The 14,284-nt window shown below is 44.1% G+C and overlaps 1 protein-coding gene across 2 annotated transcripts; it reads left to right on the top strand.

The window, feature by feature from the left end:
- Positions 1 to 3,301: 3,301 nt before the first annotated feature.
- On the top strand, positions 3,302 to 14,247 carry LOC306799513 (THUMP domain-containing protein 2-like). 2 transcript variants are annotated; one of them, XM_079300657.1, is made up of 10 exons: positions 3,302 to 3,416; positions 3,610 to 3,742; positions 4,882 to 5,297; positions 6,195 to 6,272; positions 7,675 to 7,727; positions 8,038 to 8,125; positions 8,698 to 8,769; positions 9,364 to 9,478; positions 11,191 to 11,308; positions 12,791 to 14,247. In XM_079300657.1, the coding sequence occupies exons 1-10, from the start codon at positions 3,321 to 3,323 to the stop codon at positions 13,098 to 13,100; spliced, it is 1,479 nt and encodes a 492-aa protein (XP_079156783.1). In that variant the 5' UTR covers positions 3,302 to 3,320; the 3' UTR covers positions 13,101 to 14,247. The 2 variants fall into 2 exon arrangements, with proteins under 2 accessions (XP_079156783.1, XP_079156784.1); XM_079300658.1 differs by lacking the exons at positions 3,302 to 3,416; positions 3,610 to 3,742 and adding an exon at positions 4,514 to 4,628 and having other exon boundaries at positions 12,791 to 14,209.
- The last annotated feature ends 37 nt before the right edge of the window (positions 14,248 to 14,284 follow it).

The raw sequence follows: 14,284 nt of genomic DNA, 5'->3' as shown, positions 1-14,284 counted from the left end.
GATCTCTGCTTTTTTTCCTTTGTCTTTTATAGCAGGTAGAGAAAATTTCCAAAGCCTGATCCTTGTTCAAATTAGACTGTTGAAATCCGATTTGATAAGCCAAATGCACTCACTACATACTCTGATGTGACTTTTTATTTTTTAATGAAAATATTATGGAGTTAGTGTGATGGATTTGTATGACTGTAAATGTTTCTTTGAGATAGGACTTCAGTTTTATGAGTGAACTGGCATCTTTGGTCATGCAGTGATTTGAATTACTGATATATGCTTCCATCACAGATGTCATTCATTTTGTGTGGAAGTTTTCTTTATATAATAATGCATTCTGATTTAGAAAGAGGCTTATTCCTCTTGTCCTAGGATTTTTAAGAAATTGCATTCAGTTTAGTTTTAAACGTTCATTTAGGATTCCTCAAGAGACCCTTGTGTTATATGAGCTTCTGCTCAAGCTTCTAATTCTTCTTTAAATTTTATTTAGAGGACAAACTTTAACCTATTGTAGTGAAATTTTCTGAATTGTTAAAAATTATGAATTTTCAAGCAGAATTTATGTGGTGTTTTTTTGGTATTTTTCTCCTGAGTAAGCTTTTAAACAGTCCATAAAATATTTCTGTATCTGAATATACTGAACTCAGTAAGAACAATACTATCTAATGTTTTCACACCTGTTGGTTCAGTCTCTCCTCGTGGAGAGGAGGTTGGTGCTAATTTACACTTCTGTTATCTTTTTTCAGTCACTACGTGATTTGAGTCTCATCCATTGAATAATACACACAACTGCACAAAAATATTAAGTAATTAATTCTCAGACATTAACACTGAAAGCTTTTCCATGAGAATCTTGAGTGTTTGTCTTCTGCAAACACTTCAGTTGCTTATGGTTGCACATTGCTTTTACAGACTCCAGATAAAATCTCTGTTCTCCATTAGTATTAATAATTCCCAAAACTCACACAGATTTAGGTGGCAATCAAGGTAAAAGCAGTCAAAACACTTCTCAAAAGTAGAAAACTGTTCAAGTCTGCACTGTCCTACTTGACTGAAAGAGCACGTTACTTAAATAACAGCATGGATTTATGTAGGAAGAGAACTAGTACTAGTTCATTTTTAATTTAACATGCTGAGTGAATTAGGACATTAGGATGCAGTGTCAATCTAAGTCTATTCTGTGAACTGCAAAGTAAACTCAAGTTCACCTTGAGAAGAATGGAAAAATAAAAAGTCTTAATCAAAAGCTTCAGCAAATCTTAGGATGAAAACAGTATTGTAGTGCTGCTACTTGGTGTTGGACAAAGGGACAGCAGAGAAAACCAGCTGTGACTAAGATTTGTATGTGTTTTCAGAGGAGCCAAACACATCAGTTTTATGCCCACTGCATAACCCTGCCATGTTCTGTGTTTTGTAGAAAGTGCTAATTGTAAAAAGTAGTATTTAAAGGACTTCCTAGCCATCTGCAGGGCTTTTTGATAAAAAGAAGTCAAATGGAGGAACTTTGGAGCATAGTTACTTACAAATAATTGTTCTGTTGAAGAAGGAAATACAGGGAGATGGGAGTTCATGCCTTATTTTGATCGTGATGTTGACAATAATAAGAGAAGTCCTAGCACAATGCTCTGTTTCTGAAAATGTGTACTTTGTGGACCTGAACAAAAAGTGGAGACAGGAAATTCTGAGGTACAAGTTTAGCTGTGTTTCAAATTGTTTTCTCTGTGAAGAAACACTATAAACACAGACTGGAGCAGACTGCTTTCTGTGCACTGTTTGAAAGGAGCTTGGAGGATTGGATTCAACTGAAAATCTCAACTGGAAAGAACTTAATATGTAGCAAGCATTACAGAGTTTGTGCTTGCTGTAGTACAGGACTAACCAAATACCTGCCAGAAGTCTTTGAGAAACATGCTTAGCCGTGTTATAGGAACAAGGGGCTTAGGAAGATGGCTTTGCTCTTCTCCTGTCTAACTGGTGGGAGGGACTGAAGCTCTGAGGAGTTCTCAATGCTTTCTCTGGACTGCACAGAGAAGTCTGTAAGGTCAGCTCCGCTGAAGAAAGCACGGGTTTGCCCACGGGCAGGCACCCAGATAGGAGCGCTTTTATTTTGCAAATGGCTTCAATTTGGATTGTAGGTGCAGTGCAAGTAATTTAACTGCTAATTGTTCTATTTCAGTTTCTTAAGAACGAACGGCATTTATCCTCACTTCTAGGGATTTCTTCACAGAAACTGTTTTTGATCTAACTGTAGAGAACATGATCCAAAGCTTTATTTCCTGCAGAAGTGTTTTCTCATTTGAATCCCATTACTATCCCACTCTCTGAGCTGCATATTATTTTTGATGTCTTGGTGTTGGCAGCAGTTCACACGTTGTCTCATCAGGGTAAAAAGGCACCTTGCACACTACCGTGTATCATTCCAGAGGTCTGGTTGTGACATTGTGTTCCTTTTGGACATGCCTTGAACATGTATGAAAGGCAAAGGACGATGCAATAAAAACAAATTTCTTGAAGGAGTCATAAGTGAAAGTATGAATATTCATAAAAGACTAGGAGAGAAGTCACAGTAGTTTCTTCCACAAGTTTTCATTTGAAGACGATAAACTTGAAGACCAGCAATACCTGAAACTGTATCTGCAACAGCTACAAGTGAGGGATGCAGGATTTAAATTTTGGATATAAATAACATGCTGATGTTAAAAATGAATGTTAGGAGATCAGAATGTATACATGCCACAGTAAGTGTTATACCAGAGTTAGATCACAGGAATACAATTGCTTTTGCTTTACAATTAATTATACAACGTTACAATCATACAAATGCCTGCACCATCAGACTTGAAATGTGTTTTGGGTTTGGACAGTCTGGTTTGATGCTGCCATTTCAAATCCTTAAGTTTTGTTCTCATGTGAAAACAAGAAAGTGAAAAGAGGATAGACTATTTAAAACAGCACAGATAGTCAAAACTGCATAAAAATGAAGTTTTTGGTTTTTCACTCTTCACTTAATATTGTTATGGTCCTGAACTGGGGAGTTGAAATACTTATTGAAACAGTATGTATAAACTCCATTCAGCATTACATACAAGCAGTGCATCAGTATGTTCAAATAATGTTAGGGCTCTGAAATTTCTTACACTTTATAAGTTTGAAGGCCGGAACACTGCTCTTACTTCACGGCTTAGTGTCACCTGTAATGTCACATTTCTTTTCGCCACGAGACAAAACGAAGGCGCTTCCACCGCCCGTTCCCCTTTGCCGTTGGCGTTACGGGCCCCGCCCGGGCCCCGCCCCCGCCCGGGCCCCGCCCCCGGGCACGCCCCGCCAAGATGGCGGCGGAGCGCGGGCGGTTCTTCTGCACGGCGGGCCGCGGGCTGGAGCCCTTCCTGGCGCGGGAGGTGCGGGCGCGACTGGGCGCCACCGAGGTGAGCGGGGAGCCGCAGCGGGTGGCTACCCGGGCGCTCCGCTCCGCTCCGGGTGAGCCGGTGCCCCCCAGGCGCTCCGGTCCGGATGAGCGGGGAGCTGGGACCGGGGCCCACACGGGCGGTTCGGTCCGGCTCGGCTCGGCTCGGCTCGGCTCGGCTCAGTAGGGTCAGTCGCACGGGTCTCTCCCCGCAGGTGGACTGCGTCTCGGGAAAAGTGTTCTTCAGGGCGGCGGCGGGGCTCGGCGAGCTGCGCAGGCTGCGCTCGGGGGAGCGCCCGTTCCTGCTGCTGAAGAAGCGTAGCCCGCTGCCGGTGTCTGGGAGCAGAGGTGCGCACCGGACACGGGAAGCCTTGCTTTCAGTCCTAGCTATAGAATTCCAGGTGTTTATATTTTGTACTAGTGGCTGTGGTTCTAATTGTCAGTAATCGGTTCCGAAATGTCTTTCACCCACGTGTCTTTTCAACATTTTTTTGACCTGAAAAGGGCTTTTAAATTGTTTACAATAGCTGCCTTCCAGCCTGTATTCTTCCGGTGCTGAATGTGTGTGTGTTTTTTTGAGACTCTCTCCCCCTGCCCCGTCTGAAAAAGGGAACACCCCACATTAAAACCAAAGTTTAGTTCTGTATCTCTTGTGTTTATTTTAACAAGAAGTCTTATGCTCTGTTAATCAGAGTGAATCCCGACCTATATCTTGTGTCAATTTACTGTTAAGTACACAGCTTCCTTCTGAGTCTCAGCTGCTTGGGTCATCCCCTCTGTCTGTGTTGGAATGAGAATTTCAAGTTAGATGGATTGATGTCTGTCTGCTGGCAGGTTTTTATTTGGGAGATTGCCTTCAGCCTCGAGAATGAAATTTGATCATGATTCTAAAATTTTAAGTGATAACTAGAAATTTTCTAGATAACTAGAGCTTTTTTTTCCCTTGCTCAGCTTTGAGGTATTTAAGTGAACTGGTCTCTCTGTTCCTCATGCCTCTCTTGTAGCTAGCTTAGGACTGCCCACACGTGTAAGTCTGTGTTGCAGGATTGAAGGCAGAGTGATGAATGGGAAACAGAAGTTTTCTTTCTGAAAGAATTCACTTGTTTTTGCTTGGGATGACTCGAAGCAAGTAATATTTGTATATGTCTTTCAATTCTGGAATCCTGGACCAAGTGCTTTCTGGGGAGGGTGGCGTGGTGGGCTGGTCCCCTGTCCCTGGGAATGACTCTCACAGGTGGTCCAGCTTTCTACAGCTGCTGAATTCAACCCTTGCATGTTTTAATCTTGGTTCTGCAGAGCTTGTAATCAGAGGGATGCCTGTGGCTTCTGGTGGGTATGTGGATGCTGAGAGCTCAGCTGTGCCTGGTGTCAGCTGCTGGTTTCTGGATTGGCACATTAATGAAATCTGAACACAATTGCTGCTGTTCTCAGTCTGTAGGGAAATGAAATGCTGAGGCTGGAGTGCCTAACTGCTTTTTTTCTTCCAGGGAAAATGCTTCAGGAGATTAAAAGCCTTGTCATTGAGGAACCAAAATACTGGCTAGATATTATCTCTGTTTGGAGAAAGCTTCATGGAGAGCAGGGGAGAACAGGTGATGTCTCTCAAGAAAATGCATCGGGTCTGAAGAGAAAGTCAGAAGAAGAGACAAATACTGCAAGTAAAAGGCAGAAAATGGAGCAAGTGAGAGCAGTTGTGTCTGAGGAATGTCAGGTGGAAGTTGGAGAGACCCGTGTGGCACCAGAGAGACTGAGCAGTCAGGAGGGCTGGATTGAAAGCAAGAGCTCCTCAGAATTCCTTTCCAAAGGCAGAGGAGAGAATCCTGCTGTGAATGAGAAGCTTGGCTTCAGTTTCAGAGTGTCTTGTCGTTGTAGTGGAGCTATTGCCAAAATATTTACTTCACAGGTATGCTGAAGTATCCATGTTTTAAAAGAATTCAGCAAATGTGAACAGAGATATAGTTTGATTGTTATTTCAGTTGTGTTGTGCATTCTGGAGTAATAAACTGAGGTAAGCTATTTCTGTATTTTCTTTAAAAGCCCTTAGCCTGCATTCACCTTAAACAAGTGGAAGTACAAATGCTATTTTTAATTTCTGTGCACTATTACACTTAACGTTTTTCAAATCAATACCTTTTATTAAGGATAAGGAAAGGTAAGAGTTGGAGGTTTCTGGGCCTGTGGAGGCTGAGGAGTGATCAGATAAGTTTACAGCTACTTAAAGGGCCATTGCAATGAGATTTTTTTTGCTATTAAAGCTTGTACCTTGGTGAGGTGAGACACAAGCCTCTCTACAAGGGTATTTGCCTAAATTTTGTGCTATATTTCAACTTATACTCTGAAGGTAATCAGAGCTTTCTATATGTCATGAAAGCATTAAAATTGTGAGTTGTAGTGCATTTGCAGATTTTTCTCTTGGGTAATCTGTCTTGGAGCCATTGGAAATATTTTGTGCATGTGATTAAGAATTCTGAAATGGTGGCAATTATAGAATACTCTGAGTTGGAAGGCCCCACAAGGATCAAGTCCAACTCGAGTGAGTGTTTTGTTGTGGCTTGGTCAGGACATGAGCTTGGCCTCTCTGGCTGCAGTTGAGCGCCGGTAGTTTGCCACGAGGTGTGTTTGCTCTCCCCTCACTCACTTGCTCTGCTCTGCTGTGCCTCTTCTGGTGTGAACTGTGTGAGCTGTTCTCTTAGGCAGTCTTTCTGCTTCCAGGGGTTTCTGAGGCTGTGCACCCAAGGCTGTGGTCTGCAGTTTAGCGAGCTGTGTGTTTTCATTGCCTGTGCTGTTCCTCCCCGTGCAGGAGATCGGCAGAGCCGTTGGCACGGCGCTCGTGAGGCAGTGTGGGTGGCACGCTGATCTACGGGACCCTGACCTGGAGGTACTGCTCTTGTGTGCCTGGTGATGCTTCCAGAATCACCCTGGCACCTTCTGTTTGTTCTCTGCTCCCTTTGCACGTGGCACCGTGGCCTCTCCCTGCTGCTCTTTCTGCTGCTGAATTTACCTGGAAATCGGCTGGTGGCGCTGAGCAAAGCGCGTGCGTGGCCCTTGCCTTGCGTGTGTGTGCTTTCCAGAGCTCTGGAATAAACACCAGCCTGGGCCTGGATGCAGGGGAAGCATCTTGGAGGAGGTGTGTCAGGATCCAGCACCCTCACAGGCTGCTGGCCTGTGACTGTAAAAAAGGAAATCACCTGAGCCGTGGGTGTGTGGGCCTGGAGGGGAAGCGAGCACGTGCCCAGGGCGTGCTCTCAGGGAGCTGGAGTTGGGAATGCCAGTGCTGGAAGAGCCTCCCCGGGCCTTGGCTGTGACCAGCAGCTGGCATAGTGCACCCTTGCTGCTGCAGCTGCCTGGAGACCTCCCAAAGGGCCCCTGCTCTTGGCAAGCTGTTCTCCAGCCCTGCGCCTGTGAAAAGCCCAGCTTGTGAAAGCTGCTCTCAGCACTGATGCTCAGACATCCCACACCTGTAGAAACTCTTGAGTTCATGTGCTGGCACTGGGTGGGTTTTCCCACACTGAGCATTATGTACAGCCTTGTTGGGGCTAATATGGACTTCCTGTTCTTGCCCAAGTTTTTGCTCTGAAACTGTTCAAGTGTTGAGAACTGGGATTTTTCAACAGCATCGTGTTTCCCTGTGTGCTTTCTTGGGGCAGGGATTGCAGTCATGCAAGACCTGCTTGGGAGCTCAGTCTTCTTTTGGCATAATCTCTATGGGACAGCAGTACAATTTATTTTAGCTGCCTACATTTCTGGAAGGATTACTTACAAATAACTTCTATCTGAATTGCCCCTTAGTGGCACTAGTGGGGGCAGTGGTGGGGTTATTTGTTTTTGTTGTTTGGTGGGTTTCTTTTTGTTTGATTGTTTGTTTTTTTGTTTAGGTTTTTGTTTGGTGTGTTTTTTCATATTTATTTATTTATTTTATTGCTAGTACACACTGAATAATATTCTCCCACTTGTAGTAAATGGGTTTATAACTAAAAATTCCCATGCTGTGTTAAGGAAAAATCGGCCCCCTTATAAATTCAAGTGCTTGCTCATGGGTTCCTGACTGACAAAATCTCCTTCAGCTTGCTTAAGCATTAAATAATTTCTAAAGTGGCATTCAGATTATCTAGTGGGATTTCTTCCAGTTAATTGTTATTGTTTGTAGAATGCATTTTTGTTCTTAAAAACTGAGATGAGAAGTTTGTAGAAGCATCTGTGTCTGGTTTAAATGAGTTAAAGCTATTGTTGTGTCAGTTTGAGACTTTAAAACGTTTGGATTGGTTTTTTTCCTCTTTTAGATCTTTGTACATCTGAATGACATTCACTCTGTGGTGGGGATTCCTCTTTTCAGGTGAGCATTCTCCCCACCATATTTGTCACGGCAGAATCCGAACAGGCAAGATTTGTAAATCTTGCTGTCCACCATGAGTATTTATCTTTTGGTTTGATAGTCACTGATTGCCAAATTTGTCTTGTCATCTGCCTGGATTTTAAATGAACACACAGACCAGACTTTGCAGTGAGTTATGGTTAAAAGCAGATTTCTCTGTCTTTCACTAGATCTGTCCAGTTCATTTGTTCTTTGACATTTACGTGGGCTTTTCTGGGTGGTTCTGCTATTGTTTTAATTAATTGTTTGTTTGTTTTGTTGCTGTCTGCAGGCTCCCATTGGCAAGCAGAGAGTACATTAAAACAGCAGGACTGCGGTCAACGGTCGCATGGGCCATGGCATCTCTGGCTGAAATCAGTGTCAGTGAATGTTCCTTGCAAAGAAAAGGAGTCCTGAATGAAGGGGAGGGGGTGCTGCTCATCAGGGCTGCAGCTGGATGCTCTGTAGGAATGTGGTGATTTTAATGCCCCATTCTCTAGTGCATGTGAATAGGATCTGCCATGCTTGTGATGAGTGTGCTGTCACCTGCTGTTCAGCCAGCTGTAATTCCAGCTGCTTCTCAACAGAGCTGTTAATCCTTGTACAGATATATGTCTAAGAGGTAAGATTTTTTTCACTGTCCAGTGACAGTGAGAAAATGAAACCTTGTTTGGTGTTCTTTTCCAAGGAAATGTGATCTCTTTTCACAGGTTAATTTGGTGTCCATATCTGTCTGCAGTCAACTTTCCTGATTGTCACCTCAGGACTGTCTGTAGTGAAGCTATTGGTGCTTGTCACTATATTCCCTTACAAACGTGTTTAAGCTGGGATTACCAGTTATTGTTATTAACCTGTGCTGAATTCAGTGGGATTGTAGACATCCCTCTGTAAGCTTTGTCCTGGGTAAGGAGTCTGTCTTGCTTGGGATTCAGTCACTCCTGTGTTTTTGTAGGCTGGTGCCCTTGTGCTGGATCCCATGTGTGGGCTAGGAACGATTCTGCTGGAGGCTGCCAAAGAGTGGCCTGTAAGTATCCCAGTCACAGCTGCTTGGATCTTGGCAGGGAAACTGCTAGTTGTGGTGCAGGGTTTTCTCTCTATCAGCTAGGCCAAAGTCCATTGCTGGAAAGGGGCAGCAAAACTAATCTCTCTAGGCAGCTGCTAGAAGTGTTTCAGTACAAGCATTCCCCCACTGAATGTCCTGCAGGCTGGTGCAGCAATTGATTGACACTGCAGGGGTTGTATGAGCAACCATGGACTTGTGGAGCTTTCCTGGGCTTATCCAGGGATCAGAGGAGTGGGTGTGATGGGACAGTGTCAGCATTAGAGGCAGTGGGGCTGGCTGTAGCTAACTGGGGTCTTGCTGTTAGGACATTCTCTTGATACTTCTGTCATTTCAAGTGTCTTAAGCACACCAGAACATTAAAGGAGTGAAGACAGCACGTACTTCTTCTATTCTTCCATCCTCTGGATTGTGAGTTGCTCTGTGTAACAATAGCAGGTGTCCCAGAAAAGGGGGTTGTCTTGTAAGAGCTGTGCAACAAGGCAATTCTGAGAAGGGTTTATAAAATAAATAACCCAATTGTTAACAAAACCTGCTTTTCTCTTTTTCTCTGAACAGGAAGCCTGTTACTGGGGTGCTGATATAAGTGATTCACAGTTGAAGGGTGCAGATGGGAATATTAGAAGTGCAGGCTTAATGGACAAGATTGAGTTGCTTAAAGCTTCTGTGAAAGGTATGTCTGTAGGCTTTCCAAGTGAATTTTTTTGTGTTTCTGGGATTGTACAGGAAATGTAGGTTCTCTTGAGGGATATGTTGTAGAGCTAACTCCCAGGAAATAGCTGGGTGATGACCTCTGTAGTGCTAGTGCTAGTGAAGGGATAATTATTTCTTCTTCCTCCCTGATGTCTGCACCTGGGAACTTTGGTAAGAGCGAAGTCAGCAGAAGGCAGTAAGAATTAAAATTGTTTGGCATGGACAGTAGTTGTCTCTTAATGGTGAATGTGTGAATACCACAAAGAGTGTGTACCACGTGAAGGTTCTTTGTATCTTAATGGGACACAGCCAGGACAAACCCAAATAAAATGCAGTAACTTAACATTTACCAGATGAGTAATGGTGAGGACTCATTAAGCTAAGCTGAATTGTTCATGTTTTGCAGTAGGAGTATTTTGAATGGTGATGCCTTTCTCCTATAAGAGGGAATCTGTTTGCTCTTAATTCACAGTCTAGTGTGTAGAGAAGGTAATCATTTCACGATCTTATTCTGGACCTCAAAGTTTGAGGCTAAATTATCCCTCCATGAAATTCATGACAGGCAAGCTGGCTGTTTTTTCCCTGTGCATGAGTGATGAAACATGCATAATTTTTTACTTTGCAGTATTTATTTCTTACCATAATGGTAAGAAATATTATTTATTTTTTATAAAAATGTAAGTTTATTTCTCACTTAAGCTGTGTTTGAGTTTGGTTTCTAGGATAATGGAAGGTACTAGGTTTTCTAAACTGAACAAGTAGTTGGTGTCTTCATCACTGGTCAAAAGCTTTTATTTCTGCATGTCTTGAGCAGGACCATAGGTGACATGTCCTTTCATTGGCAAATGAAATTGATACCCAGTTGTTGTGCTGCAAGTGTTGACCCAAGAATGTTCTGGGAAACATCTCCAGCTAGTTCTAGAAAAGTTGGCGTAGAATCTCAGCAGAGTTTAGGTGAGGAGGGACTGTTGGAGGTCTTTAGTCCTGTTGTCTGCTCAGGGCCGTGTCTGGTCAGTTTTGAGCACCCTGAGGGATGGGACACTCCCAGGGTCTCAGGGAGGATCTCAGCTTGGCCTGCACAGCCTGGCAGTGTGGCCAGCCTGCATCCTCCCAGGCACAGTGTTGCATCTTTGTCAGGGGAGCTGACCTTTGCTCGCATGCACAAACTTAAGGCAGCACTACAAAGACACTAGCTCTGACAGAATCCAAGTGATTCTGGCTGTAGCCAGATTCCTGGGGAGAGAAAAGGGGGTGGAGAGGAATTTAGTATGGGTCCTTGCTATCCATACATGTGCACTTGAACGTTTGCACTAAGTGCTCACAAACTTAACTCTTCTTATGTGTTTTGCAAAATTATTTTTGTTTTTAAGATGTGCTGTGTGTTGAGACACAGCAGTTAATTTGGAGCCATGTAATAGGCCTATAGGAGAGTCTTGCTGCAGGGGCAAACTTCATCAGGAGCAGGGAATGTGCAAACTAAACAGTGCTGTCATGCGTTTGTCTCTTCCCAGTCTGCAGAGGAGCGATTGGTGGCTCCAGCAGTGTTGTTTGTGAGGGCAGGTGCAGAAGGAGCTGTGAATCTGGGTGCATAACCCAGAAAGAGCTGCCAGACAGTGTTGGAAGGGGAATGGGGCCATAGCTGCTGTGCATTTTTCAGAGAGTCAGAGATAAAAACCTGTCTTTATTGTGCAGCATTGCCATTGCCTTCAGAAAGCTTCGACAGCATCATTTCGGATATTCCATTTGGGAAGAAGTTCAAGACCACGAATGATGCCCAGCTCCTACCAGATATTCTCCAGGAAATGGAGAGGTACGTGTGGCCTTTGACACGCTTTTGGGACTTGATGAAAGTGTCCCAACAGTTTGTGATCTGAGCATGCAGTCAGCTTCAGATGTGCTTTATTGCAAAGTCTGCAGCTCTGTGGTCTGACCCTGTGCAGGCTGTGGAAGTCTCAGCCCTTTACTTTTCCCTTAGAGACTGTTGTGTTGTGTCTTCCCAGCTGTGTGTGCCAATGGCAGCGCAGGCTCACAAGGAATGATCTTGTGGGAGCCATGCTCACAAACTCTCTGCAAGGCATGGTGGTGAAATATTTCTGAGCCACAATCAAAAGTGTGACAGAAAGGAGAGAGAGGCCTCCCTGCACGAAGTTCAAGCATGGCCAGGCAAATAGAGCTACAATCCTTTTTCAGTTGAGGCCTGCTTGTATAAAATCGTAGGCTTTCCCTTTTGAGGTCACAGCCAAGCTTTGGCCAGCCTGCCTTGACAGGAAGGATCTCAGACAAGAAAAAGTGGCATATGCATTTTCCTTGCTATCCAGGAGTATCTCATCAGCAACCTGGTCTGATTTTAGTGTCCATTCTTACCGTGTCATTTTGTGGCAGAGTTGAGCCAAGCTAATAGGTGGGCTGCTTCCAACAGACAGTCCAACCCATCTTCCCCTCTACTTCTTGCCTGAAAACAAGCCCTTTCTCTAGGACTGGTCTTTAGTGGGTGCTGATCTCACTCACCCAATGTAGGAATATAGGGGAGAAGGTGGTGTGGCTCCAGAGAATGGTGTGACAATCTTACTGTGCTTGTCTTCTTGCTTTATTGGCTCTATTGGTCTATCCTAAGCAAAATATTCCCTTGGGAAGGTGGAGATGAGGAAGGGGCCATTATCGTGAGAGCCCCACCAGTAAAACTGTTCAAACTACTTCTGGTAAACTGAGTCAGGGTCGTATTTTTTTTTCCTCTTTCCAAGCCAAGTATAATGTTTGACCATATACCTAGACAAATTAATTACAAACAGTGGTTAATTTTCCTCTGCTTCCTGAGTTTGAAAGCTATTAAGAATCAGTGGAAGAGGGAAAGGGCAGACCTTTTAAATTTTCCAAAAGGAAGGGCCAGTTTCAGAATTACCCTACTAATGTGAGAAGCCCTTGCTGCACTGGGAGTCTGTTCCTTTGCAATCTCCAAAAACCCCAGTCCTGATGGTGCTCCTCAATGCTTGAAAGAATGCTGAAGGGAGTAAAAAATTAGTCCATCTTCCCTGCTAATCCAATAGAAGGAAGTGCTAACATCAGAAATGTTTTGGAGTCAGAACGGGGCCCTGTTCTTCCATTTAAACAGAGGTATGATGATGCGGGATTTAAATTCCTTTTGGAGATGCAGCTCACTGAGTTGAGCCATGACACCTGGGTGTTTTATTGAATGCAAGTGGCATCTGAAGCGTCAGCAGTGTTGCGTTCTGCACAGGCAAAGGGATGCCAGGAAGGATTGACACCTAACCTTCATTTTTCCTGTGATTGCCAGAGTGCTTCGTGTGGGAGGGACTCTGGTGTTGCTGCTGAGCCAGGAGCTGCACAGACGCGCGGAAGGTTTGACCAGGTGTGCTGGAGGTGACCCTGCAGCCCTTGCAGCAGCCCCAGGCGTGGATGGCAGTTCTTCCTCCTCAGCACAGGGGCGTGGAGAATCCCTTCTCAGCAGACATTTCGGGTCTCTGGTGCCAGAAGGTGCCTATGCCGTTAGTCTGGGGAAGACTGATGCTTTCATACACAAATACAGGAAGGTGCCTGCTGCTGGGAACGGGGAGCAGTCTGGGCCTGTGCCAGAGGGAATCTGAACCCCGAGATGCTTCTGGAGCAGCACGACAGTACTTAGGAACCCCGCTGGTGCAGACAAACCCATCCATCAGATGGCCTCACAATCTTTGGATGTCCTAAGGGACTGTGGTTTTCTCTCTTCGGTTTTTAGGAGAGATGGAAGATGCCTACCAGTGTTTCAGCCAGTTCTACTGTGTTGTATGCAGTGAAACAGGATATAGTATATTGTAATGAGGCAGAGTCCTCAAATCCTTGTTTAGGCAAAGCTGCTCAGTATTGGGAGGAGTTTCTATGGGAGAGAAGGTCTTTGCAGAACTGCAAAACCAGATCTGGTAGCCCATGATCTTTGGGCTGTCCACTCCAGCTCTTAATTTTAAAGTAATATTGAAGCTACGGTGTTGTCTATTTTCGCTATTCTTAATGTTCAGATTGTTCTTAGGTGGAGAATAGGCAAGCCACCTGAGTTGCTGAGAAGGAAGGAAGGACAGAAGGAGAAATAAGCAGCACTGACAGCCAAAGTTGCAATAAGTCCCAGGTGCCTGGGCCCCAACTCTCTTTTGTCTATCCTGGGTCCTACCTGCCCCTGTCTCTCCCCCTCTCATTTGCACTGTTGTGACATATTTTTTCTTCCCTGTGCCTTTTCTCTTGATTCTTCTGTTCCATCAAAATTGGGCTTTTCGAACTCTATTAGCTTTAAATAAAGGGCCCAAGGCAATACTGAAATCAGTCCATCTTTTGGGTTTTAGCATCCTTTGTACAAAAGGCTGAGATAACAAAAACCAAAAATGATTGCATATTTTCTGTGAGAACTGAACAAAGACTTCTTGCTGCTTTCCTAAGCCATGTCAATCTGCAGGAGCACTGGAGGCCTTTTAAGAAGGGAAAAATTAGAATAAAATACTAAATACATTTCTGAAGGCTTCTGTGTCAAGTTTCTGACTGAAAATCACCTTAACGAACAGAGTTGGATTTAATAATGTTTGACTTAAACAGACTTCCTTTCAAATGGTTTTACTGAGAAAGGCATAAAATGAATTTTGGGGGGGGGGGGTTAAATAAAAGTGAGATGCAAATGAGGGCATTGCTTCTACATGTAAATATTCTTGTCCTAAAGGAGCCATCAACTCTGTACTGAGTTAAAAATTATATTTCTTTATAAACCTGTAAGCCCTGCATTTTGTGTCATGAATTCCTAGGGGCTGAC

Source organism: Erithacus rubecula, assembly GCF_903797595.1.
Source record: "Erithacus rubecula genome assembly, chromosome: 3".
NCBI classification, from domain to species: Eukaryota; Metazoa; Chordata; class Aves; order Passeriformes; family Muscicapidae; genus Erithacus; species Erithacus rubecula.
The sequence above is the reverse complement of the archived record's forward strand: the minus strand, read 5'-3'. Positions and strand labels throughout refer to the sequence as shown.

Excerpts from the sequence above, each read along its gene's own strand:
- LOC306799513 (XM_079300657.1), top strand. The coding sequence starts at position 3,321 with ATGGCGGCGGAGCGCGGGCGGTTCTTCTGCACGGCGGGCCGCGGGCTG. Across the intron at positions 3,417-3,609 it reads CGCGACTGGGCGCCACCGAG|GTGGACTGCGTCTCGGGAAA; the intron begins GTGAGCGGGGAG and ends CTCTCCCCGCAG. Across the intron at positions 6,273-7,674 it reads TACGGGACCCTGACCTGGAG|ATCTTTGTACATCTGAATGA; the intron begins GTACTGCTCTTG and ends TTCCTCTTTTAG.